This window comes from Ambystoma mexicanum, chromosome 7q (assembly GCF_040938575.1).
Source record: "Ambystoma mexicanum isolate Mex_15411 chromosome 7q, UKY_AmexF1_1, whole genome shotgun sequence".
In the NCBI taxonomy this organism is placed as follows: Eukaryota; Metazoa; Chordata; class Amphibia; order Caudata; family Ambystomatidae; genus Ambystoma; species Ambystoma mexicanum.
The window spans coordinates 1,123,210,355-1,123,238,238 of record NC_090941.1 but is presented as its reverse complement, the minus strand read 5'-3'; the positions used below and the strand labels follow the sequence as shown (position 1 = coordinate 1,123,238,238).

Genomic DNA, 27,884 nt, shown 5'->3' with positions numbered 1-27,884 from the left:
ACTCCTTCCACAAATATGTTGAAAATCCATCTAGCGGTTTGGGCTGTAGGCATGAGCAATTTATTTTTTTTCCATTGCGTTTATGGGAAAAACCACACATTTTGGGACACCCCAATAACCCCCCCCCCCTTGATGAAACCTGACCAACCTTCGTAGGATCGATCTGATGGGGCCATATACATTTTCTGCAAAGTTTTGTGAGGATTCGTCCAGGGGCGGTGATGTTAAGCCACCCAAAAAGTGTTCTTCCTATGGGTTCAGCAACTTAACCATAACTACAGGGCCGATACTGCAGGCCCTGTATTAACAAAAAGAAACCCACCTGCGCGGCCCGGTGCTGCACCATTTTTCCGAAGTATTTTTTTAATGTTGATGTCTGTCACGTTATCTACTTTGAAAATGGACTCGGCCAAACTATTGCATGGTGCTGGGCCGTGCAGCAAGGTAACATTCTTTTTTTTTTAAATACACACCTTTAGCACCCGCGTAGGAAACTATGTGTGTGCTAAGAGGTGGGGGAACATTAGGAAAGGAGGAGTGGGAAGTAAAGGGGATACTGGCTGGCAGCACCCACAGTGATCAGAAAGTGGACTTGTAACAGACAATATAGCCTGCGCTCCGAGCATCATGATTGGCCAGGGCTCACTTCCAGAGATCTAATGAGGTAGACAAAAGTGAGATTTGTTTGTCGAATTCCAAGCTACAGATTGATCAAACCTACTTCTAACACCATCGTTGTTCGAGAAATTCACTGGATGTTCACTAATGAGAATATTATTTTTGTTTTACATATTAATATATTTTTGTTTTATATAGTCTGGTTGATTGTGCCTCAGTTAGTAGGCTTACATTTTCAACCTCATTCTTAAGTGTTGTCCCATTTAAATGGTTTAAGTCAAGCATCTCCACTAAAATGAGTTTTATCATTTTTAAGTGGAATACTTGTTTCAATGCTGGTGACCATATCACATGATCAATGTTCTCAGATTAGATGTACTAGAGAGCCATAACTGAAAATCAAACATGTCTGTGGTTTATACTGTGTAATATATCGGAATTACCATGATTTTAGCATGACATGCCCTAGACAGAAATTGAGCCTAAAATGCATAATTATTTCATTGGAATCAAATTATGTATTTGCTCCTGAATAGAATATGCCTGGAAGTACCTTGCTGAAGTACCGCTTGACCCGCTTCGGAACGCTGCTTTCGGCACGCTGTTTTGTATGTGACTGAACTCCATTTACCAGAACTCCCTGTTTCACTTGGACTCGCCCACTATAGGGGCTGGACTTGGCTATATATTGAAAGTGCACGCGCACCAGCGCGCGCGCACCTAGCAAGAAGTACCTTGCTGAAGTACCGCTTGACCCGCTTCGGAACGCTGCTTTCGGCACGCTGTTTTTTATGTGACTGAACTCCATTTACCAGGTCAGCTTTCATCTGGATTTTCCTAGGCTGTACTACAGTCTGGCTCTGGACTTGGACTTGGATAACCATTTAACTATTTGTTTGGTTCATTTGTTTATAGAACTCCCTGCTTCACTTGGACTCGCCCACTATAGGGGCTGGACTTGGCTATATATTGAAAGTGCACGCGCACCAGCGCGCGCGCACCTAGCATGAAGTACCTTGCTGAAGTACCGCTTGACCCGCTTCGGAACGCTGCTTTCGGCACGCTGTTTTTTATGTGACTGAACTCCATTTACCAGGTCAGCTTTCATCTGGATTTTCCTAGACTGTACTACAGTCTGGCTCTGGACTTGGACTTGGATAACCATTTAACTATTTGTTTGGTTCATTTGTTTATAGAACTCCCTGCTTCACTTGGACTCGCCCACTATAGGGGCTGGACTTGGCTATATATTGAAAGTGCACGCGCACCAGCGCGCGCGCACCTAGCAAGAAGTACCTTGCTGAAGTACCGCTTGACCCGCTTTACCGCGGTGCGGCGGGAGGCGTGGGGAGACACTCTATGTGTAGATTGTGCTCGCAACCCAGAGGGTATGGGTTGCCTTAGCTACGCCTCTATAACAGGCTTTGCAGTTTAATTCAATTCAACCTGTTTGCTGCTGGCTTTTTTTTTTTTTTTTTTTTTTTTTTTTGAATTTATGATTGCAGAATCTTGAGTGACTTTTCTGAAACCTAATCTCATCTTTCTTTTTTCTTTACTTGTTTTTACTTGTTTTGTTTTCTTTTTTTTTCTTTTTTCTTTTTATTTTCTTTCCTCAGACATCTTCAGTCCCTGTATGAGTTCCAATATATATACTTTAAAAACAAATATGCCGGAAACAATTAGCTTAATGAATACACCGGCGGGTGTGAAAGTTACACCACAATCCCGATTATCGAAAAAAACAATAGTTTTAACACCGGCTCAACGCATTCCATTTCCAAATAGAGACATTCGAGCTTTCTGTGCTAAACGGAAAGCATGCATGTCTGATGTTGGGCAGTGTGAAACTAAAAAACCATCTATTGGCAAGACAACTGTTCAGCCAGAGGGGCCCTCAGCTACATCCCAATGCCCCAAGAACAATCATATTTCAAAAATGGTAACTTTATCCGCTTTAGCAAGTCAGGTCTTATCTACTCGACCAACCATTCATGAGACAGATGGGGTGGGAACTAGTTCTCACCTTTCCAACTGGAACGAAAAAACACCTCTATCTTTAGTTTCACCACAAATTATGTCTCCGGCTGCCAATAGTAATGGTACGATATTAAGTATATCTGATAATACCTTGTTAACTGTGGTTCATACACCGAGTAAGCAAGTTATTAAAAATAAATTACTTTCGCCGGTAAATGAACATAATGAATCAATAATGGATATATCAAATATCTCCATTCATGCTAGCACCAGAAAAATTAGCACAATACATGGAAACTCCTATCAAAATGATAGCTTTGAAGAAATTGTGGAAATCCCTCATAAGGCTATATCTGATTCCTTTGCATATCCAACACCTCGTCGGCAAATTCAACTAAGTCACCATGAGAATAGGACAGAGAATCTTGCTCTTATCGAAATTACACTAGCTGCTGTTAATACAACATTGGCTAGCTTGTTCAAGCTTTTTGAAGGCTTGGATTCAAAAATCACGTCCCAGGATAAACAAATACAACAAATCCTTGAATGGACTTCCTCTATGTCATTAGATTTGGCATCAACTAAAAATAGTGGTAATCAACATGAAGTACAACAAAAAAAAATGACCTGCTCTAAACAAGATGAGTTTGTATCAGCCGTCCCATTGTTTGAACATGTAATATGTCCGATAGAACAGCTCCCCTCAGAGGCTATTAATATAAATGATTCTTGGATCAGTTTAGATCGAAGCGTAAAGAGAAAAAAACCTCGTAATATTAGATCAACATCACGAGTGGAGAATGTCAATCACAAAACCACTTTTCTAGCCCGCACGAAAAGAGTTGCGTCCATAAGCAAAACGAACACCAAAACACTGAGGACAGCTGATTCAAGGGATTTTGTGAGTGAAGTACTAACACAACCCACATTAATTTCTGACACTACTCCTGCTGCAGCACTGTCACAAGATTTGAATTGCCTACCCTCTAAATCAACAGAGACTTGGGCTGGGAACAATCAAGGTGAAACTAGGAATGATGCACTTTATAGTCATCACAAAAATAATGTGAATTACGCCCCGCTTAACGAAATCGTTGACTTAATTGATTGATCCGGTTGAGCCCGTTAGGAAAGTGGTGCAAGTAAGCTCCTCTGCGCTGAATAGCCAAGCGCAATCTCTGTCACAAATCAATTCTCATGACCAACAACTTCTTCGGCACAAAACTGCCGAAGAATCACATATTCAGGGGCAAATGACCTCTATTAGAGCAGCGGTTGATGCTTACCTAAATACTAGATTCATAGAGGCTACTACAAGCGAACCTGTAGGAACTATGAGAAAGCATGATGAGTGCTATGACATGGAATCTAGAGCCCTAGTAAAAACTAAATATGAAGTAACACATTCAAAAAAAGATAGCTCGCAAGCTGAAGAAATGAACTGCACTAAAGCAACAGTGTCTGCTAGCACTAATAATCATCTGGCTGTCGCGCAAGGTTTACATGTAACCTCAGCTTTGCACGATAAAACTGACATGCTGGCTACACCAAAATCAGTACGTTTTCAAGAAAATCAGTTCAAAAAATCAGGGTCCCGTCAACGCAAAAACACCTTTGCAAATTGTCATTCTTTGATCATGAAATGTAGAGATGAGCCCTTTGAAAAATACGACTTATCTAGAACCAGTGTTCTTAATATTTTTGGGGATGTGCATGATTTACAAGATGTGTCGTCAAATGATATTGATCAAGTGGAATTTGTATGTGATCAGAATCTGTCGATTGTTCGTTTGTGGATTAAGTCAGGCTTGGTTTTGAACTTGATTTGGAAGGCCAAAATGGATTTGTTCAAGATGGGCTTCTTGATAGCTCAAGACCCCGAACGTCTAATAGAAGAACGTAAAGGCTGAGCTGCGTATGAAGTTGAAGGATGCTTGGCCGTCTGCTCTTGTTCTTACTGTGGTCCTACTGAGAAACCGCGCCAAGTAGACGTGATACATTCGAGGACATAACCATTAATAGAACCTAACTATAGTCCCCTGACTCTGGTTAGCTGGAATACAAGGGGACATACTCATCTTCAATGGTCCTCAAACCTTTTTTTAAATCAGTTTGATATAGTGGTCCTTCAGGAAACCTGGCTCTTAAAACCGCCTGTATGGGATGATCATGATATTGTACTTTTGCCAGCCGTGGGGGGAAACAAGGGAAGACCGACATCTGGTCTTATGGTGGCTGTTAAGACAAGCAAAGGTTTGAGTGTAAACAGATGGGCTGATCCTAATAATTTCTCTCAATTGGTTAAGATCTCCGACTCTAACATTACCTTTGCTCTAATTAATGTGTATCGTAACCCTATGGGTATTTCTGATGATCTATTTTATAGAGATTTAGTAAGTATCCTAGAAAAGGTTGCACAAGATCAAAATGTGATTGCTACAATTGTGGTAGGGGATTTGAACCTTGATTGTTTTTCTGTAAAGAAGATCTCTGTTGCTCAAGCACGATGGTTAAAATTCACACTAGACCACAATCTGTTTATGGTAAATGGGGCGTTTCCCAGAGATATCCCGCCTCACCATACGTGGGAAAGAGGAACATCTAAATCTATCATTGATTATCTCTTTGTTACCAAAGAACTGTTCTCTAAAATTTTGGATTTCAAGATTGTAGAGCAAAAAGAAAGTGACCACCTGCCATTAACTGTAGTATGGCAGGAGAATCGAAACGAGCCAGAGCAAAAACAACAGTGGTATCGACACTATCTTGATACCAATGTTAAAAAAACCCGCCTTAGATGGTCTAGGAAGGCGGTTGATGACCTTGAGAATGGCACGAGAGAGTGTTTGGGCAACGGGATGGAGTCATATGTGGAGGTGTTATCCAGTATGAAAAACATCCACACTGATAAAAATCTAAAATATCCGCATCGGCATACTTTTGATCGGGTTGTCCAACAAACCAGAGCTCGTTATAGACGAGACCTGAAGGCCTGTCTCAGATTACCATCGAAAGAGCGCAGAGAAATTCAGAAGCGCGTTAAATTCCGCTACCGTAACTGGATGAGGGCGAGGAAAGCGACGCTCTTCCAGTCCGATAGAGAGTCGTTTATGCAAACCATCCAGAACAAAAATTCTGGACAAATATGGGCACTCTTGAATAAAACGACAAATTCTACCCGAAACAATGACCAATTGAGTGGGGTGACTGAAGTTGCATGGCTGGCTCACTTCACAAAGCTTTATGCAGACGCCAAATTTGATGAAAATAATTATGTGAAACAGTGCTCAGGTTCATGGCAATTAGAGTGCTCTGAGAATATAGTTGAAGATCTTATCAGAAAATCATCCTCTTCCAGAGCAGTGGGCCCAGATGGTTTGAGTAATGCCATGTTCAATGACAACCCATCGAGATGGGCCGCCATTCTGAATAATATCTTTCAAAAAATTCTACTTTCCAGGGAAGTTCCAACTTCCTGGAAAACTTCTTTGATTGTGCCAATCTTTAAAAAGGGAGATAGAGGCTCTCCATCCAATTATCGTCCTATTGCTCTTCTTGACGCTCCGGGAAAAATCTCCTCTCGGCTGGTCTTGAGAGACTTTGTCAAATGGACGTTAGATTTCCATCATCGCGATCCGAGCCAGACAGGTTTTGTTGCAGGCTTGGGTACGGCGGTAAATTTACTAACTCTGAATGCCTTGAAGACGCAGGCCCAAACCCTCAATCAACCAATTTATTTTGCATTTATTGATCTCAGCTCAGCCTTTGACTCGGTGTCTCGTGTCAAGCTTTTTGAAAAACTTCAAACTGCAAATTGTCCCGCTACTTTGTGCGACATTATTTATGATCTACACTCCCAGACATCCATTAAGGTGAGGCTATCGGTATTAGGCTTGCTGTCAGCTGCCATCAATACCTTCAGAGGCTTAAAGCAAGGTTGTATTCTTGCATCTGCCCTTTTCAACTTTTTTATACATGATGTGATGCACACCATTAATCATGTTGCATCTGATTCCCCGAAGTTGAACGGCCTTGCTTTTAGGGCCTTATGGTATGCTGACGATCTAGTCTTAATTTCTAAAACACCGATAGGTCTACAACGTCTCTTAAACGCTGTGGGATCATATTTGGATGATAATGAATTGATTATAAATATGAAGAAAACACAAATTGTGTACTATGCACCCAGAGCGACTAAAAGGACGAGAATGAACTGGATGATTAAGGGTATCAGTGTTGAGGTGGCTGTGAACTATCCATACTTGGGCATTTTGGTTGATGGAACCACACAAATGGATTCCCAGATGAGAGCCCTTGAGAATAAATTAGTGTCAGCAATCTCTCAGTCCAGAATTCTACTATATAAATATGGCAAGTTCTCAATCAGTTGTGTAATTATTTTCTGGAGACAAAAAGTGTTGCCCAAACTATTATATGGTCTGGAAACGTTGAACATAATTAAATCTGCCTTCTTAATAACATTAGAATCTAAATTTTGGAGAGCCGTGTTAAGTTTACCTCCATGCGTTCCAGGCCCGTGGGTAAGACACGAGCTGGGCCTCACGTCGCTGTTAGCGGAATATGAGTGGCGATTATGTGCCCTGTTTCGCAAATGTTTGGTACATACACAAATGGATAATCTTACCACTTTGTCCAAGTATATGTTAACATCGTCACATAAATTTGCGACTACCTGGACAAAATACATTTTGCGAATGTTGGCCAACTCTGACATAAGCATAGAGCTCCTTATTATGAATCCAACCAAGGCTAAAGATAAAATCCATAAGAGGGATTGGATTGAGACCCAAAATCTCTGCCTTAGATATAAGGACTTCAATAGCAGTGCCTTTTCTAATAAAAAGTTGGGAGAACTAGAAAGTTATTTATTCAGGTCTCCAACGCCGCAAGTGCGATCTTGCATCTTACGTCTCCGCTTTAATTTGTTTCCAACAAGAGAAGTGTTGCTAAGGAGGCGACAAATTGAGAATGAGTTGAATTTTTGTAGATTCTGCACAAATAAAAACATTAAAGAATCATTAGAACATCTAATAGTAGAATGTCCAGCATTAATAGATCTCAGAGCCAAGTGTTTTTGGAAACATCTAACCCTTTTTGGCTGGATGGCAGAAGAGCACAGATGGACTACTATTCTAGCCACAAGAATTATTAGTATCCGCATTGCCACATATAACTTTCTGAATGCCTTAAAATTGAATACTGACCTAAATGTAAGGTTGTGAACTGCACAGTGAAAAATAGGTTGGTTGCAGGGTCTTTAAACTTTGATGCGCAGAAGCTATATAGGGTTAAGAGAAGGGGAAACGTGTTAGTCCACCTGCATTTTATTTTATCTTACTTTTAACGTATTGATGTCTTATATTATGGTAATATCCAAAGCCTGGACATGTCGTCCTCTTTTTAATATGTGCTTATGTGGGTGTTCTTGATTTAGTAACTTGTAAAATGTCTTTCTTAACTGTACTGTTCTTTGAAAATGAAGATTTAATGAACTAAGCTTTGTATTTGATAAAAGTTGATTTTCTCAGCTAAATTCAAAAAAAAAAAAAAAAAAAAAATAGAATATGCCTGGTGCCTCTTTTTTACAAAATGTTTCGCAGGGATCATTAATATGTGTTCAGGGTTCCCTTTCTTCTAGCAGTTAGTGCTGGGGACCTCTGATATTTGTCTCACTCCATTTCTCATTTCTCTCACAGTGACTTTTCCTCATTAGCGGTTTTGTGTTTGTGTTTTCTTTTTCGGATGGTTTTGGCAAGAGTGCTCTATCTATGCTTAACCCTGACTTCTTGATTTGCACAGCTAGGATCCACCCATCGATTTTCTATCCGTGAGGATTCCCCTTTGATTATTGAGCTGGCGGTCAAGTCACAGGGAGGTATTTGAACCTTCAAGTATTCATCTATTCAGACTTGGTCTAAGGGAATGCTATTTTCTGTTTTTTTGGCCTCACCTCTGCGGTTGTTTGACTGTTATATATTTTCCGTCCAAATATGATGTTATCGATCTGTTTCGTAAATATCGTGCTTTGATTTGGACAAAGTCTGTGTCACTGACTACATCCCGCTCTTTCTCTTACAGCATTGATTACATATTTCGGCAGCTGTCCCCGTTCTCAAAAATGTTCTGCAGGTAGTCCTGCACAATATCACCTCCCCACTGAAGCACATCCTGTCACCACAGCTGGTGCTGTCTGTCTGATTGGCTTTGAGAAGAGCTGCTGCTGCAGCCCGGGTGTGATTATTACCTTCGGATGATAGTTCTCATGGAGAATAAAGTTGACTAAGCATCTCTTCCTGGCTCTTTCATGTTTCATTCATGGGAGAATTTGGTAGCTCGTGCATGGTTGCCTCGGCTGTGATATTACATTGGATCTTTTCTATTGTATTGAAGTCCCGCTTGGTTCTTCTGCCTAGAGTGGGGACTGTAATAATACAGATGTCTGAGAAGGCGACTTGTAGATTCCTCTTGATTGTGCATGAGAGTCCAACATCCCTATACCCTCTCTTTTTCTGAAACTATGGGGTTTAGCTATTGGCATCTAAAACAGAATGTCCTGGTGAGTGCAGAAGCTTTTGTAAGAAAACAATGTTCAGTGTTCATATTTCAAACAAATAGTTTGTTTTTTCTTTTAGCTTGCGGGTCAGTTGTTCATCTTTCGGATGACTACTTACCTACCTGAGCAACTGTGATAAAGAAGACTGGCAGAAGCCTGGTGAATATTGTTTGTTAATCATGACACTCATTAGAAATAATCCTCTCTCCAGCAACACTTCCTTCTTCTCTGCCCACCTCCAAAGCCCTTTGAAGGTGTAACATGTGGCACATTGTGCTTTACAAAGTCTTAGAATAAATAAATAAACATTCAGATAAATAATTAAATGGAGGGCCATCTTGGTATACCTACAAAGGTTCAGTGGCATGAGTTGTTCCAGAATAAAAGTCCATGCTTGGCAGATCTTGCTATTTTTCTCACTTTACCAATCAATCTACTTTACAGCTGTCTTCCTCCGCAGACAGGTGTGTTCTCTCCAGTTCCAATGCATCTTGTTAATGAATAGTATCATCCTGTACCTTGGGGAGGGCACCACAAGTACGATAAGGTGGCGACCGGATAATAAAGACAAACTACTGCGAAGGATCTATAACAAGGCCATACTATTCCTCAGCTATATGCTAGAGCAGATGGTTGAACCCCAGAGGGGAACCAACGTCCTGGATGATTTTGATTCTTTATACAGGAAATTGACTGCAGGGTTCCAGAAGGAGGCCATCGAAATTGGCCGGAAAAAACAGGCTTCTTGGTTTAACAAGGAGTGCAAGAAGGCAACATGATCTTTGCTTGCCCTGCTAAAAAGGAAAGAGACAAACAGAAACCTGATCAGGTTAGCTAGAGTAAACCATGAGCAGGTAGCCGTAGAGTGCAAGGAAGAGTTAGTTTCCTTGGGGCCCAAACATAAAAGATTGGGTGATGGGTTAGAAACCAATGTGGCGGATGCAGATTGGATCAAGCACTTTGCCACCCTAAATACCCCTTCTGAGGTGGCAATGGGCGTGGATGACCCTGACGATGCACCTAAGTCTCTAGAAATAAGGCAACGGAGAGACAAAGTGCAATTGGTGTCATTCTCCATTGAAGAAGTAGCAGATGCAATTTCCCATCAGAAACTCGGCCGTGTACCAGGATCGGACAGCATTCCGGCTGACCTGTTCAGAGAAAATTTAGAATTTTGGGCCCCAGTACTAACAGCCTGTTTCAATGCCATGTGTGTGAAGGTGCAGTTCCTGGAATCATGGGGTAAGGCGACAATTCACCCCATTTATAAAAAGGGACCAAGAGACACTCTGGCCTCGTATAGACCAAGTCCACTCCTCATCTCTCTGTTTAAGATCTTTGGAAAAGGGCTGCTGGGTAACATTGAATCTTGGAGTAATTCCAGTGGTACTCTTCATGAGATACACTTGGGTGTTTGCCCAGGACTAGGGACCATTGTGCAAATCCTAAAACTCTAGCTGCTTCTGGCTAACTCACTTTATTTAAAGTGTAATATATCTTGCCGTCATGGATCTAAGCACAGCATTTGATAAGGTTATCAGGGAAAACTGTGGGCTGTGCTTGCGTTACAGGGCTGCCCCGTGGGGATAATGAATTTGTTGATTGGTTTGCATAAAAGTAGCCAATCTTTGTGAGAAGGGGTTCCTTTGGCCATTGCACTCCTTGCTTTCAGGCCCACATGGGAGTATGACAAGGATGTGTGATGGTTTCGTTCTCTCTGTACATTAATGGGCATTGATGCAACCTAGTATGGATGTGCCAAAAATTTATTGGAAGCTGTACCCAGTGTTGCCATACTCATATACAGATTTTCTGATGTCATTGGACTTGAAGGTTAATGCTGCCAAATCGGCTGCGATGTCGTGTGATCTGAGTAGGAAGAGCCCAAACGTTGCACCAATCTATTCGAATGGTGTTATAATCCCGAAGGTGATATCTATTGACTACCAGCGGATATGTCTCACTTCAAACTTGAAACCTGCGGCTCAGATTGAGAAGCAAGGGGCCAGGCTCAATCATTTTCTTGGGGGGATTAGGAGAATCATGTCGAAGTCCAGTTCTAAGCCACTAGACTTGATAAAGACGGCGTATATAAGCAAAGCAAAATCAGTTGCAAAAAATGGGGCTGTGGAAATACACAAAGCATTCAAGTCTCTGAGAACTTCTTTTTAAAACGTATTCTCGACCTTCCCCAATCTGCCCCAAATTATGGTGCCCATACCGAGCTAGGGATGCTGTTTTTGGGCAATAAAAAATGGAGTTGGAGCCAATCTTCCACTAGGCCAGATTATGGGTACATTTAAAAGCTGGGGTAACACACTCACTGATAGCCAACCAGAGGTGGCTCTAAGAAAGTCCCATGGCTGTGACAAGTGAGGAAGTGGTTGGTGAAATTGAACGCTGAACACCATCTGACCAATCCTGTATTAATTACTAAAGCTGCTGTGACCCAGCGTAAGCACCAACCGCTATCCAGAGAGAGAACCCCATGGAAATCCAGAATCCAGTCCAATCCAAAACTATCTATTATGGGCAAATAATCCTGCCGAGAGAAACTTTCTAACTCAAGCACATTTTGTTTGCCTCCCTAAAAGATCCACATTGTCCTGATGGTATGGGGGCGGGATGGCAAAGTGTGTCCCTTTGGTTGCGACGCAGAGGAGGATACTCTGCATTTTGTGCTCTTCTGTTGAGTCTTTAAAGTCCTTAGAGCAACAACGCTAGTACAAATCTTCAGCCAATTTGCACAAACTCAACCTGCTTTGTTATATCTTCTCTGGGCAGAGGACCCGTTTGTGAGCTGGTCGCTGCTCTCTTTTTTTAGACAAGCACTAGCTAGTGGGGCATCTGTGTTTTTCATTTATTTCTATGTGACGGTGCCCCACATCTGTCTAGCTCATAACAACCAAGAGGAATTAAGGAAACAAGCTGGGGATGTAAAAGATTGTAATATATTTAAATAACTGTTTCTTATTTATCTTTGTACTGATAATAGATGTATTTTAACCCAGTTATATTGGCATGGACAGACAGATTTTGTAATTTAGTATTTATATAATTTTTGTAAATGTTCTTGAGATTTGTATTATTTCTAATGTTTTTATTTATGTTGTTATCCTTTTATGGCAGCATTGCCAAAATAAAGTGATTTCAAGGAATGTTAATGATCTGGCCCCAGTCTCAAAGCGAGAGTTAAGGTTCAGAGACTGAAACTCATTTGCGCCCAGGGAAGGGCGCATAGCCAATGAGGTGGCTGGAACAGCGGGCGAGAATACACAATCCCAGCCACCCGAGGCCCTTCCCTTGGTAGCACTTATTGTTTTTCTATTTGCATTGTGAGAGGCCTCCCCACTAACCTAAGGGACCGGAGCATTGCACCCCGATCCCATAGCTCTTCCCATCTGTCCACCACCATAGACATGGAAAAGTGACTTAGTCCCTTTTCATAAGGCGGCGGCAATCTTTTATTTTTTCATATGGAGATTGGCTTTGCTATCAGCGCGGATCTGCTAATGAAAAATTGAGTAAGCCATTTGCACCCCGTATGAACCCTGCGGTGCAAATGTCTTTCATGCCCTGCCAGTCGGGCAGACATGGCCTTTAGCGGCCCACAGCCCGAGTTGAGAGCTCGGCGCTGGCAAGCCATTAAATTAAAGGCCATGTCCACCCTTCTGGCAGGGCACGAAAGCCATATTCTACTGCAATCAATGTCACAGCTGCACGCTTATCTCACTATGTGTCTTCTATCTGGAAAACCATGTCTAATGAACCCGGCTACTCTTCCTGGTGGGGGATCTTTCTTGTTTACTCCGTGTGTTTGTCAATTTGGCAATTGCATAATTATTTTACAATTCAAAAAATGGAAACTCAAGCTTTTGTGCAACACACACATTTTCTATTTAATAATTAATAGATCAAATATTGAATGAACTGTATAAAATGCTGACATCAAAATATTTGAATGCAATCTATTGACTATGTCAATGAACTATGCAAATATTCTGTATCCAAATTGTGCATGGTTATTTTATTTGTGAGATTGACTTAATATATAATATAATGAATACTGAAATACATTTTTGGCCACGTCGGTCATGATATCCACTATACATGTATAAAGCAAAATCAATTCTCTATCTTTCAGTGAAAGTTCAGAACCTGGGAGCTCAATAATGTTTGGTGGATATGACCCTTCGTACTATACAGGAAAACTCAACTGGGTACCGGTTACCGTGCAAAAATATTGGCAAATCGACCTGGAGAGGTACAGTACAGAAACAATTCAAGCATCCACATTAGGGAGCAATCATCAACAAAGCCAACACGTTTATAGTGGAAACGTTTTCTGTGTTGCCAGTAACTGCATTGCAGTCATGTTTCCAGGTACTCACACCATTTCTGTGTTCAAGAAACAAGGCCATAAGGTACACTTCTTCAGCGAACCCCTATGCAATAGTTCAACTTCCCCACCCACCTCACTGTGTTTTTGATTTTTCCTTGATAAGTTCTAATCTATGTATATAAAAGTCAAAAGTTGTGTGTGTGTTTATGGGTTTGTGTGGCTTGGCAAAGCGTTGTTCCATATACAATTCCACACTGTTTCACCAATCGGCACCAACTCTTGCATAGATACCTCTTAGGAGCCTCCACACATTACTGGCTACATGGCATTTGGACACCCCATTTCCCTCTCACTGGATTTCAACAAGGGTTAAAATATGTTTGTAAGTTTGTGGTCTGCCAACGAAGACATAGGACATGTTTACATGTTACTGGGAAGGGTAACAAAAAATGTATGAGAGGCGAATGGACCTGAGAGGTGAAGGTGAAGGCAGGCACAATTCCAGAAGTTTCTACATTTTTTGTGCATCAGGTGAAATTATTTTTCCAGAGAATTTCTCCAAGATGGTGCCCATCGACGAAGCATAAACTATCTTCACCAGGAAGGGAAACACAAAATTATGTTTATAAACAACTTTTACAATGTGTAAACCATGTTCACCGGGAAGGGAAACCCAAATGCTTGCTGCATCAGGTGAAACTATTTTTGCTGGGGATTTTTGCCAGATGATGCCTGCAGGCGAAGCCGTAAGCCATGTTCACTGGGAAGGGAAAGAAAAAATGTTCTTCCTCAACTGATCCCAACACCACCTTTCAAGGCTCAAGGATGCACAATTTCTGAGATATTTGCACCAAAACAAAATGCACTACACCAGGGTAAGGCGGAACAGCAACCTACAGGATCATTCATTTTCTAAAATGATTAAGAGTGTTATCAGGTCTGCCTACAGAACCCGTTCGGAGAATGGCTACTTTTGCTAGTTTCATTCATTTTAATGTTATTTTGGTATTTGTAAAGTACACTAAACCAGTAGGCATCAAGTCGCTATGTGCAACTGTTACATGGATATATGCAGCAGTGTAGTTGTTCATAAACAAGTGGTAGTTACATCAGGGCCACAGAGTGGCAAAATCAGTAAGTTACTGGGTAAACTAGCAGGTGCCAGTGTCAAACCATGGCTGAAGGGCAAGGTCTTCATTTGAGGAAGACCCAGTAGGATTGTTCAGATCTAGGCAAAGGGGGTAAGGCATTCTAGTTCCTGGTGGCTATGACTGGGAAGCTCAGCCCCTCCGATCTTTTCAGCCTGAATCTAGGGTGATAAGGGGATGAGTGTTCATGGACTGGGTAGGTCTCATTAAGTTAACTTTCGTGAGTTTTTGTGAAAGGTATCTTGAGGTGACGTTCGAGAGGCACTTGTGTGTAATTGCTAAGGTTTTAAAGATGATACGCTTGTAAATGGTAGACAGTGCACACTCCTTCTCGCAGTCGATATGTTATCCCGCCAGGGGATATTCAGGGCAGCCGTGAGCGCATTCTTCTGGATCACATGCAACTTCCTGACATTATGGGAGGAGGACCCAGCATATCATTTCAGTAATCCAATCTAGAACCGATACGCACAAGCACGATGGTGCGGCAGCTGTCTCTGGGGATGAAGGGACTGGAAACGTTGAGGAGCTTGATAGAATAAAAAAAACAGGAATTGTTTCACCATGTGAATGCGCTGCCAGCTGCCACTAAATAGAGAGTCCTTAGATAGTACAGTTCAGAGTTGCCAGTGCTCCAAGTCCTCAAAAAATATTGCTCAAAGAAGTTGCAAACTTATATATTTCAAAATTTAATTGAGTTCAAAGTCAGAGTTGTGTGCCAACACGTGTTTCAACCTTCACAGGTCTTTTTCAAGGCAAAGCTCTGCAATGATAGTTTCTCTGAGGGAAGCATTCGTATCTGAATGTATTGGAGTATAACGACGATAAAAGTTCTGACGTCCTAGAGTTATTGATTAGCAGCTGAAATGTAGATTGCCAATACGGAAGACGTTGTATCTGTCCAATCGAAAGGAGCACGTCCAGCCTCAAAATGGCAAAAACCTATATCCAGCACATGAAAGGAAAAGGGTGAGAAAGAACAACTTATGTCCAATGAACATTGTACAACCAATAATATTACATGAGAACAGTTTTTCATCTGAAAAAATCCACACAATCTATATGTGTGCAGCTGACTGGAGATGTTGCCAGAGGATTTGGTGGTCTGCCAGGTTAAATTCCGCAGACAGGTACAGGAGTAGTAGGAGGGCAATCGTGCCAGAATCTTTGAGGTTGTCCATCTGTATTTCTAGGTAGAGAAGGGCTGTTTCTGTGCCATGTGTCTGCAGGTGTCAGCAGGGGAAGCCAGTGGCCAGCCATCAACCAGCAGCAACTAAGGAAGGTAAGAGCGGCCCAGGTTTGGTATGGAACCTCACTCTACCCTGCAAACCTGTCCATATAGCAGACTCACATTGTGAAAGTATTTAAAATTGCACCATGAAACCTAGGATTTTTCCCCACTATTTAGAATTCTAAAACGTAGGTGTGTTTCTCCTGTTTCTAAAATTGCATTGTGAAGTATTTAAAATTGCACTGTGAAACCTAGGCCTTTTGCCCACTATTCAGGACTCTCAAACTTAGGTGTGTTTCTCCTGTTTCTAAAATTGCACTGTGAAACCTAGGCCTTTTCCCCACTATTTAGAACTCTCAAACTTAGGTGTGCTTCTCCGGTTTCTAAAATTGCATTGTGAAAGTATTTAAAATTGCACTGTGAAACCTTGGCCTTTTTCCCATTATCCAGGACTCTCCAGTTTATGTGTGTTTCTCCTGTTCTTTTTTTTAAAATTGCATTGTGAAAGTAGTGCCGTTCTGTAGCTTTGCCTCCTAACAAATAACACATCTAGAAAACCTGCTCTACCACTACCTAGTGCCTGCTGTCTTGTCCAATGGTTAACTTGTCTTGTCTTTCCCTGTCTTGTCTGCTTGCATCCTGCCCTGTTGTGTTCCCTAGTGTTCTCCCCTACCCCCTCCCACTCCTCTCCTCACCCCACCTATTCTTTGGTGCTCTCTGCCTCTCCTATATTTTCTAACTGCTTCTCTATCAACTATCCTGCACTCCTCACTAAATCTGGTAGGAAGGAGTTCAAAAAGGACAACCTGGTCTCCAAACCAGGCCTCCCTATCGCTGACACCTATACCAGTGCCTCCTCCAGGCAAACTTTCAACAACATCCTCTTTGTCGTTCCCTCACCAGACCTATGGACTCTACATATGGTCTCTGTGCGCTCTCCTTTCTCTTCCTCTTCCATTAATGTTGGCACATAGTGGGAGGCCATCCTGGCCTCCTTCCACTCCTCTAAGGTCATCATTAATGTTTACCTGAATGGTACTGTCTTGGTCCAAGGCTCTGAAGCCAACCTTCTCCTCTTTCATAGATGCTTCCCGCGCCTCATAAATTTCCTTTCTTCTCCTGCTGTCCCCTCTCTCCCCTCCACAGCTTCCCTGCCTCCCCCTTCTGTCTCCTCTTTGGCTACCTTGCCCTTACCTCCTTCATCTTCTGCCCCGCCTTGGGCTGCTTCTACACCTCTGCAGGGTGTGCCTCTGATTTGTACCCCTATCCGGATGTCTTTCAAAGACAGCACCCTTCTCCATATTGCCACTCTAAACACTTGTTCAGCTGTCAAACATTCCTCTGACATTTGCTGCCTCCTGGAGGAACTTGACCTCAATGGGCCTCATTACGACCCTGGCGGTAAGGGGTTTACGCCAGCGTTAGCTGCGTCGACCCCTTACCGCCAATTACGAGGTCCCTTAGCGCCATGGCGCTTTTAACACCTGCTTTTAGCAGGTGTTAAAATCCATGGCGCTAAGGGACCATGGAGTTAATTACGCCACCGTAATTTACGGTGGCGTAATTAACGCCTTCCCCACTCCCATTATGCCCTATGGGGCAAAAATGGGAATGGGGAAGGGTAAATGGGGATTGGGGACTTACCGCCCCCGCCAACCTCGGAATGGGGCGGTAAGTCCGCCAACCACCATGGCGTAAACATAGTTTACGCCATGGTGGTAAAGTCACGGCCCAGGCGGTAATTTACCGCCTGGGTCGTAATGAGGCCCAATGTCCTCGGTCTCACTGAGACAAGGTTCATGGCCAGCTCTGTCACAAGCTTTGAAACTCTCCTCCCTGATGGCTACAAGATCCTCTCTGTGCCCAGATCCAACCGTTCAAGAGGGGGTGTAGCCCTGATCTTCCCTTAGTGGATTCCTGCCTCTGTCATTCCTATGAAGGCATACTCCTCTATCGAATGCCTCGTCTGCAGGCTCTCTCTCTCTACTGGCCATTTCCTTACTGTGGCTTCCATCTATCGGCCATCTGGTCAGATCTCCTCATTCCACTCCGAGTGGTGGGACCTCTTCTCTTCCCTCCTCGTCTAAACCACTCAACGGCTCCTTCTGGGCGACTTCAATATCCACGTGGATGATTCCTGTCCTTCCACTGGACTCTTTTGTGACCTCTTCGACTCTCTCTCTCTCTCTCCCTCTCTCTCTCTCTATTCTCTCCTCTGGCCCAACTCACTCTGCAGGGCACACTCAGGATGTTCTGATCTCTACAGACCTTCCCCTTCCGATCCATCTCACCACTCCTCTTTCCTGGAAAGATCACTTTCTCCTTTCCTCCCATCACACCCTCTCTACCCCTCAGGCCAAGCCAACTCCAGCCCTGCCACCAACCTTCTTGGTTATCCGATCCATGAAGCGTGTGTCAGATGAGGCTTTCACTGCCACTTTCTCCACCCTCCCCCGTTGGCTGACTCACACCCTGACACAGCCTTTTCCATGCTCCACTCTGCTATATCTGATACTCTCGATGTTCTTGCCCCTGTCATGAGAATCTGCTTGAAACCCAAAGCCAAGTATAACTCTTGGTACGACTCAGACCTCCTCATCCTTAAATGCAAGTAGAGGGTGGCTGAGAGGAAATGGCATGCTTCCGGTACATCCTCTGACAAACTGGCCTGCCGCTTGCTCCAAAGGCATTACCGGCTCTTTGTCTGCACCAAGAAGAGAACCCACATCCAAGCCTGCAGCCAAGCCTGCATCCCTACGGCTTCTAACAACTCGGCCAAACTCTTTTAAATCTGCAAGGAGCTGACCAATCCTGCTGCAGCCTCTACCTCTCTTGTCCCCTCCCAGGCCCTCTGCACAGCCCTGGCATCTCATTTCATCGCTAAGACTCAGGACATCCGGTCCTCTCTCTCTTCCTCTCCTCCTTCTACTACCCCCTCTTCTTCTGGACCTTCTTCGGCCACCTCTCCTCCCTCCTTCTTTGCCTTTCCCTTGTTCTCCCCAGACGAGGTTTCTAGACAAGTCCGATCTATGAAAGTCTCGACAAAACAGGTTCACCCCTGTTCATCCAAAACCATCAAGACCACATTGACACCCTCGCTCCTGCTCTGGCTGATTTCCACAACCTCTCTTTCGCCACTGGAGTCTTCCACTCCCCTCTGAAGCACTCCCTTATGCACCCTCTTCTTAAGAAACCCTCTGCTGACCTCTCCTGCCCAGCTAACTATAGTCCAATCTCCATTGCTCCTTTCCTGGGCAGATTCCTAGAAAATCTGGCCATTTCCCATCTTAATATTCACACTGAATCTGTTGGTTGTCTGCATGACCATTAGTCTGGCTTCAGAGCTACCAGAAGCACAGAAACTGCTCTCCTGAACATCCTTGAAGAACTGCTCTCCAATCTTGATTCCAATACCCCCTGGGTCATCATCTTACTTGATCTCTCTTCTGACTTTGACACGGTCAACCCTGCCATCCTGCTCAACTGCCTCTGTGATAACCTGGGTATCACCGATCAGGCCCTGGCTTGGCTGACCTCCTTCCTCTCTGATTGACTCTCCCATTTCCAATTCGGGTTCTTCCTCTTTTCTCTCTCAATCTCTACCTGTGGTGTACCCCAGGGGTCTAACCTCTCTCCCTGGCTGTTCAACCAATACCTGGCACTTCTTACCCCCCGTATTGGCACTCTCTGCTCCAACTTTCAGTGCTATGCGGATGACAATCAACTCTTTTCCAGGTTCCCTTCTGCCACCTCTTTGCCTTCTCTCATCTCTGACTGTCTGTCCGCCATCCATGAGTGGTGTGCCACCAATTATCGCTTCCTTAATGCCAGTAAGACAGAGATTCTCCTCATCAGCACACCTGCTCCCCCCTTTATTGTCACACTCTGACCGGCCTCTCTTGGCCCTCTTCCTGCTCCCACCTGTGAGGCTAAAAACCTCAGGGTCATCTTCGACTACACACTTTCCTTCTCTCCTCACATCTCTGACATCTGTAAGAATTCACCCTACCAGCTCTACCTCCTCAGAGGTATTCTTCCTTTCCTTTCCTCTCCTTCCCCCAGAAGCTCACTGTCTCCAGATTTCTGTTTCTCTCTAGGCTGGACTACTGCAACAGCTTCTTTCTAAATCTGCCTGCCTCCACTGTCCGCCCTCTGCATCTCATCCAAAGCAGTACTGCAATATTTATCCTTGGCCTCAAGCCCACGGATCGCATCTCTCCAGGACTGAAATCTTTGCACTGGCTCCCAGTGGCGGCAAGGATTATGTTCAAAATCTTCTGCATTGTCCACAAATCCTTCTGGGGTCTGGGACCTCCATACCTTCAACTCTCTCTTCCTAAATATCTTCTGTCTCAAGCTCTTTGCTCATCCACCTCCAACTCCCTCAGGGTCAGTCGCTTCTACAAGCAGCGAGTTGGTGGTAGATCTTTTTCTTCTGCTGGGGCCACCCTCTCAAACAGCCTCACTGCCTCTATGAAACTTGAGGAGAACCATCTCTGTTTCCGGAAGCACCTCAAAACTTTCCTTGTTGCTTCTGCTTTCTCTCCTCCTCTCCCCTATTGATCTCCTGGCTGAATCTGAAACTGCACTGGTTACCTGGCTACCCTCTGATCTCAGGCCCAGGTCCCCTCCCCGCCTGTTGCACACCTGCACTGCCCCCTGGCAACCCTTGCACCCGGGGGCTGTTTCTGTATCCCTACAGCCCCTACTAGCACTTGACCCCCGATGCCTGCACTTATCCTTGCACTTGCCACCAGCAGGCTGCACTTTGTATTCATTGTCTTTATTTATTTTACTGTTATCCTATGTACTGCACTGCCCCCTCCTGCACACTTTTCCCCTTCCCCCCTGCCCTGCACTTGCGTGATCTCAATGTCACCTGGCCTAGTAGGAACGTTGTCTCTATCTTCCCTCTGTTTCCCCTCCCTTGCCTTGTCACGCCTTGAGACACTTGTGTATAAGTGCGTTATAAATGCCATATCATATCATGGCCAGGTGAAAATCCAGATTGATGAAGGCTGAGTAAGTTATTGGCATCAAGGTTCGCCTGGATTTGAAGGTAGGCAGCACAGTCCAGTATTTCTTAGAAGGAATGGGGCAGTAGTAATTGGCCGGTAGTTGGTTGGGATTGCTGGGTCTTGCGTAGGTTTTTTTAGTAGTGGCAGAACCCAGGCATTTTTGAGGTTAGTTGCTAATAGGCCTGTGCTGAACGAGGAGTTAATGAGGCTCGTGATAAAGGGAGCGAGAGCTTCAGCAAAGTGCTTGATGACTCTGGGCAGGCAGACGTGTCCTTGATATCTAGAAGATTTTAGACCTTTAATAATCTGGATAACCTCCATCTCAGTTACAATTTTTAAACTCAAATGTCAGATAGTTTGGTTGCATGGAAGCGGACTCAGGGGCAGTGATTGCAGGGGCTTTTCTGAGCAGTGTGTTCTGTTTCTGTGTAGGACAGTTTGAATGTTAGATTACCAGGAGCTATCTTTGATGCAGTTGGTTGCAAGCGGGATAGGATATTCTAGCTCCCATAAAATGGTAACGGGCTCATTGGCGCTTAAGTTAGATTTGCCAATTCTAGCATTATAATTGGACGTTTCTGCTAGTAGTTTGTATGTCTTGATTAGGGAGAACAGTAGTGCTTTGTTTGAGGTGAAGGGGGAGTTCATTCAGGTGGTATCCTCTTAATGTTAATTAGCACAGAGTACTTTCAAGTTGGGGGGTGAACAACGAGTTCAGATGTGTGATAGGTTTGGATTTGCGTAAGGTTAGCAGGGCTACCCTGTCTATAGCCAGTGTGAAGTCTTGATAGTAAGTATCAACCCAAGTGGCAGGGCCAGTGTCCAGGGTGTAAGGGCAAGTGAGAACGGCTAGCAGAGGAAGAATGCGGCTACAGGTTATGTTCATGGCATTACTAGTTAGTGATGGGGGCCTAAGAAATGGTGTTGACAGGGGTGAGTAGGTTTCTGGTATCACAAAGGAGATAATGTTTTGATCAGTCCAGTGGCAGGGCAGGTTGGAGGAGACCATGATGTTTCAATTTGACTCTGCAAGCCAGTCCAGTATACTACCTTGACGTACGTGGGGCTCTGAATATGTTGTGTGAACCCTAGAGCCTTAATGGTGCTTGTGAGGGATAAGGCATTTGAGTCAGTGTTGTCATTGAAATATAAGTTGTGGTCACCCTCTACCTCTTCCGGCCCCCCTCTGGATGCCTCTCCGTCTCCTCTTCCCTTCTCCTCTTTCTCTCTGACTACACCTGACAAGGTTTCTAGACAAGTCTGATCTATGAAAAAGTGTGATCCAAACAGGTGCTCCCCTGCTCCTCCAGAACCATCAAGGGGACCACATTGACATCTTCGCTCCAGCCTTGGCCGATTTCTGCAATCACTCTTTTGCCACTGGAAATGTTCCCTCTCTCCTTAAGCACTCCCATGTGGCCTCCCCTTGTGAAAAGCCTTCTGTCGATCCTACCTGTCCGGCAAACTATCACCCGATTTCTATCACTCCTTTCCTGGGCAAAATCCTGGAAAATCTGCTGATCTCCCAGCTTACCCTCAACACTGAATCTGTTGGTTGTCTCCATGACCATCAGTCTGGCTTCAGAGCAGCTAGAGGCAGGGACACTGCTCTCTTGAGCACCCATGAAGATCTGCTCATTAATCTAGATTCTAGCCCTCCTTCGGTCCTAATTCTCCTTGACCTAACCTTTGCTTTTGACACAGTCATCCATGCCATCCTGATCAATCTGTTCCGTGAGAACCTGGGCATCATGGATCAGGCCCTGGAGTGATTTTCCTCCTTCCTCCTGGACTGACCCTCCAAGGTCCAACTTGGGTCCTTTCTCTCCACCACCTCTCTCTCCACAGGTGGTGTTCCCCCGGACTCCAACCTCTCACTCTGGATCTTCAATCTCTACTTGGCCCCTTTGGATCAGCTTATCTCTACCTTCTCCTCTAACTTTCAATGTTATGCAGATGACACTCAACTGCCGTTCAGGCTCCCCTCAGCCTCCTCTCTTCTCTCGCTCATTCCTGACTGTATATCCGCAATTCAGGATTGGTGCGCCTCCAAAAAAATCTCTGCCTTAATGCCAGTAAGACTGAGATCCTTCTCATTGGACCCCCTGCTTTCCCTCTTTCACTCTGGCTGCCCTCCGTGGGCCTCTTCTTTCACCTTCCTGTGAGGTAAACAACCTCTTTTTTATCTTCAACTCCACTCTCTCCTTCTCTCCTCACATCACAGACTGTGCCAAGAAGGCCCACTACCAGCTGCACCTCCTCAGAGGTATTGTTCCTTTCCTCTCCTTCCCCCAGAAGCTCACTGTCTCCACAGCCCTGTCTCTCTCTAGGCTGGACTACTGCAACAGCCTCTTTCTCAATCTGCCTTCCTCTACTCACAGCCCTCTTCAACTAATCCAGAACAGGACTGCAAGATTTGTCCTTGTCCTCAAGCCCTGGGACCGCATCTCTTCAGCCCGGAAATCTCTCAACTGGCTCCCGGTGGCTGCAATGATCAAGTTCAAGACCCTCTCCATCGTCCAAAACGATTGCTGGGGTCAGGGCCCGCACTACATCCAACTCTCTCCTAAACACTTTCCTTCCCGAACCCTTCACTTAGTCAATTCCAACTCTCTGAGGGTCAGACGATTCTCCAGGCAGAGACTGTGGGTAGATCTTTCTCCTCTGCAGGTACCTCCCTCTGAAATGGCCTCACTGCCCATCTCAAACTTCAGCGGGACCAACTAAAGTTCCAGAAGCAGCTCAAGACCTTCTTTTCACCTCTGCTTTCTCTCAGTATCTCTCCTGCTGACCTACATATCTGCTGTGCTGATTGGTGGCCTGACTACCCTCAGAGTCTCACTGGGTACCAGGCTCCTCCATGACCAGTTTCCCCTTCACTGCCCCCGGCCCTACCAGGTACATGAAGGCTGAAACCTACAGTCCCTTGCCTCCTTGCACTTACCTAGACCCACGCTGCCCTGGCTGCACTTCTCCTTTCCCTCTCCGTGGCACCCCCCCACACTTTGAGTTACCTCCCTTGCACAATTTGATTGACACAAGACCTACTAAGATCAATTGTTTAGTCCTCCCCCTGTCTTCCCTCCCTTGTCACGCCTAGAAACACTAGTGTACAGGTGCGTTATAAATGACTTATCATATCTTATCATATCATATAATACCCGTGAGGATTGTCCTGGAGGAGGGTTTGGCATTGAATGACCAGAGTTGTGTGATTTCTTCTTCAAAGGAGAGCAGAGGGCCTGGTACTCAATGGACCTTGTGTTCACCAGAGCACCCTTCAATGTAGGGACTGTGAGTATTGTGGGCTTTTTGTTGACTATTGTAAGCTTTTTGGTAGTAGTGTTGGTGGGGAGCTCTTTTGAAATTTCACAAGGTGGTTCAAGTTGGTGCATGCCGTGTGCAGCACAATATGTTGGACCAGAGTAAACTGGGTGGCATCACTGAGGTCGAGGTGTTGGTGAGGAGAGTGCTGGCATGGTAACCTATAGAGTTCACAGTGGAGGCTGATGGGAACGTGCACAGAGTCATTTGTTCGAGATGCAGCAGGCTTAGGTAGATACTGGTCGGGTGCGTAGGTGTTTAGGGTGGTCAAGCTGACTGGAGAAGCGTTATGTGTCTAGTGGTGACTGGCACCAGAGGGGCCAAGGTGAGGGCTGGCTTGACGTGAGTATGTGCACTGAGGTGCTTGTGCCAGGGAAAGGGGGAGGTGATGCGAGTCATTGGCACAGTTTGGTGTGATCTGCGGGCAGTGGCATGGGGGCGGTGAGCTGACTTGGATGGGCACAGGGACGTATTGTGGTATTGCTTCTTGTCAGCCTCTTGTCCACAGGGTCCTGCTTTAGAGGCTGATGTGTACCTGCTCTCTGGGAGTGCATTCCCAGGTGCTTGTTGCGGTTCTGGAGAGACAGTGTTGTTGTGAGCTCTGGCATGCTTCTGGTATTAGATTGAGGACACAGTGCAGTGTTTAGGATAGCCGGTGCACTCTTGTGGCCTACATGGACAGGTGCAGGGTGGGGTCTGGGTGGGCTGGGTTTGCAAGGTTGTGATCTCAAGCGTTTGTTGAGCTTAGTAGAAAAAGCTGAATAGCTTTTGGAGGGCCAATGGCTTACATATGTATGTGGAGAGGGTGGGGGGCACATCTGGCAGTGGCCAGACTGGGTGTTGTTAGCATAGCAGTTGGGAGGCTGAAGGTGTGTGTGGGTCGCTGTGAGCCCAGAGCAAGGGGAGGAAAAGGAGGGATCTGTAAGTGAGGTGGCAGGTCTTTAGACATTGTTAGTTTACCAATTGTTTTGCGGGCAGCAACGTACCTTGTGTATTGGCCATCCATGGCCTAACAGGGCCAAACAGGGAACAACGACACAGGCCTTGATTGTAGGCCTTGGTAGGGAGCTGACATTATCTGCCGGCTCCCAGGAAACTCCTTGTTTTGAACAATGGACATCCAATCATGGCAGAGGATCAAATCAGGGTGAACCCCACTTGTGCACTCCTGGGAATTCAAGGGTCCTGGGGTAATGGCTTTCACTGTGCACCCCATACTTGTCCTGTGAGCAAATGTAGCTGGCTGACTATAGAGAGATCACCTTTCTTGATCGCAGTTCATTATTTAGGTAGTACTGTACAGCATGGCTGTAGAACTGGGTGTACTGACAAAGGACCCTTCCTGAAGTCTGCAGGTGTGGTTCTGCTTCTGTACATATTTTCTATGCACATTGTGGGTATTACACTCTTGTGGGAAGTTTGGCTACTGGTCAACAGCCAGAGATTTCCAGAGGCAAGGTAAGCTAAAGGATGTGTAGGATTGTCAGTCAATCCACATCTGGAGAGATTCCAAGGAAAAATTCCCACTGGTGGAATGGGTTGACTATCATGTATTAGAAGGCTACACAAATGTTGGAGAGCCTGAAACCTTGTGATTGGAATTTGGGACAAACACCCTCACTTTGGTTGCTTATATATTTAGAGGGGGTGCCCCAGTTACTTATTTATATATAGAATAGAAGTCCTGACTAGAATACAGTGTATGGACGCCCTTCTAAGGAACTTGTACGACCCTTCGAAACAACCTGCCGATGAAGCGTCACTTTGCCCTGGTGAACTGAACTTTCAAGACCATGTGCTGAGGTCACTTTTCTTGTATCAGTAGAAGGCCTCAATTGTTGCCACTTATCCCATGCACAAGCTCTCATCAGACGGTGACTTGACTTCTGGGAGAGAGCACATTCATGCGCTAAGATTCACTGCAGCTGATGGAGCCAAAGACGTGCAGCTGTAATGCAGAACCGATTTTGTACCTGCAAAGATACAAATGAATGATATCCTGAACTCCACTACAATGCAAAGGACAGTGAGTTGCTTGGTGTCACCTCCCTTTGGTACTTGCTCACCTTTGGAGCATCTCTGAAAATGTTCTACAATGCTTTGCTCTTACCTCTATCACATCAGCTATATCTTCACAAGAACAGAAGGCCTGCACTCTTGGTATTCACTGTTCTACAACCTGCCAAGGTAATTCCCACCGGCTCAATGCTGGTACAAAGACTGGAACCTTGCCTTAGAAAACACTTAACACACCAAAACGCCAGGAACATGAACACCATTCTGCAGATCTTGCCTCCCCCTAAGGATTCAAGCATTTAATGAGCTCAACGCCATCTCAAACTGCAGAAACCTCATAGTGACATACTTAATTGAGTGTTTGAGTGTTGACCTGTAAATGACTAAATGTTCCTGACCCTACAGTGCACTCTCAATTGTTATACAGCACCTCCCCAAATGGATTTGCCCAGGTTTTGAGCTTGAGACACAGTCTGTCGGAAAAGGACAACAAGCAGCAGCCACAAAGTGGTGAAAAAGCACAACCATACATTCCCAACAATGGCCATATTTAGTTATTTCAGCATCAAGGACATCCCCACCCAGCCAATCAGTGCATAGCTTGCACCTGCCCTGAAATCAAAGCTGACCTAGAACAGTGGTTGGAGAAGGACTTGTCAGTGGAATGTGGAGGTACTCACTTTGAACATGTATGCCAACTGGAACCAACCGTGCACCAACATGACGAGCGTGGTTACCCAGAAATGTCATGGTATCTTTTTCATGAAGCAGTATAACTAGCACATCAACACCAGCGTGGCTCACACTGTTGCTGCTTGTTATGTGACTAATACTGAGAGTTCAAATAATATAGTTGTCAAAACACCATATCATCATTGAAATGAGTCTGATAGAACAAGTGCCAGTCCTGAGAATAAAGTTCCAGGGCTGAGACCCCACAAATTAAGCACTGCTCTTATTTTAGGTTTACTCATTCTTTGACTGGCTAATGTGTTCATTTAAGGTGAAATGCTTCCATGGTAAGACATTTTTGTGCATTCATTGAAAGTGATATGTTCCTTTGGAGCGGCATTCTTATATATTAAACTTAGGTTATAATAGGTGATGGAGCGACCTTGCAATACATTCATTAGGTGATAATCTCCAGGGCATGTAACTAGGGCGGTAGGAGAGCTCAAGCTCAACGAGTTTGTCTTGGGAGCAAGACACACAAAACAAAAAACAGCACAAGTTTGAATCCCAGCCATGTGCTTAGAGATTGGTCTACAGTATCAAGTGCATTATAAAAGATTAATTAATTAAAGAATTCACCTCTGATACAGGTGCACTACCCTAAGATAACATCATAAGCATCAACATCAATGCATTGCCCACCCTCTCTCAGAGCCCTCTGAATCCGCTCAACTGGTCGACCATCTGGCAATGCCACTTGAGATTAGCTGCATCATCAAGGTGACGAGCAATGCCCTAGCCATTTTCGACAATAGCCATCTTTGCCTCCAAGTTCTCTGTGACCTTTCAGCTGCACTCTAAATAGCTGCAAGGGAATCAGTGAAGTCATTGTTCAAATCCTACCTTGCTGACCACCACCATTAGATCCAACTGGATTCCTATCCATTAACTGTAGGATCCTGGG

General features: G+C 44.6%; 1 protein-coding gene across 1 annotated transcript in view; it reads left to right on the top strand.

Annotated features, from left to right (window-relative positions):
* The window catches only part of LOC138528208 (pepsin A-like), a gene marked incomplete at its 5' end in the record, with an annotated part of 200,039 nt that overhangs the window by 137,115 nt on the left and 35,040 nt on the right, over positions 1 to 27,884 (top strand). The window contains one exon of the mRNA XM_069639665.1: positions 13,314 to 13,433. Within this exon, the coding sequence (XP_069495766.1) occupies positions 13,314 to 13,433 (120 nt within the window). The remainder of the gene's footprint in view (positions 1 to 13,313; positions 13,434 to 27,884) is intronic.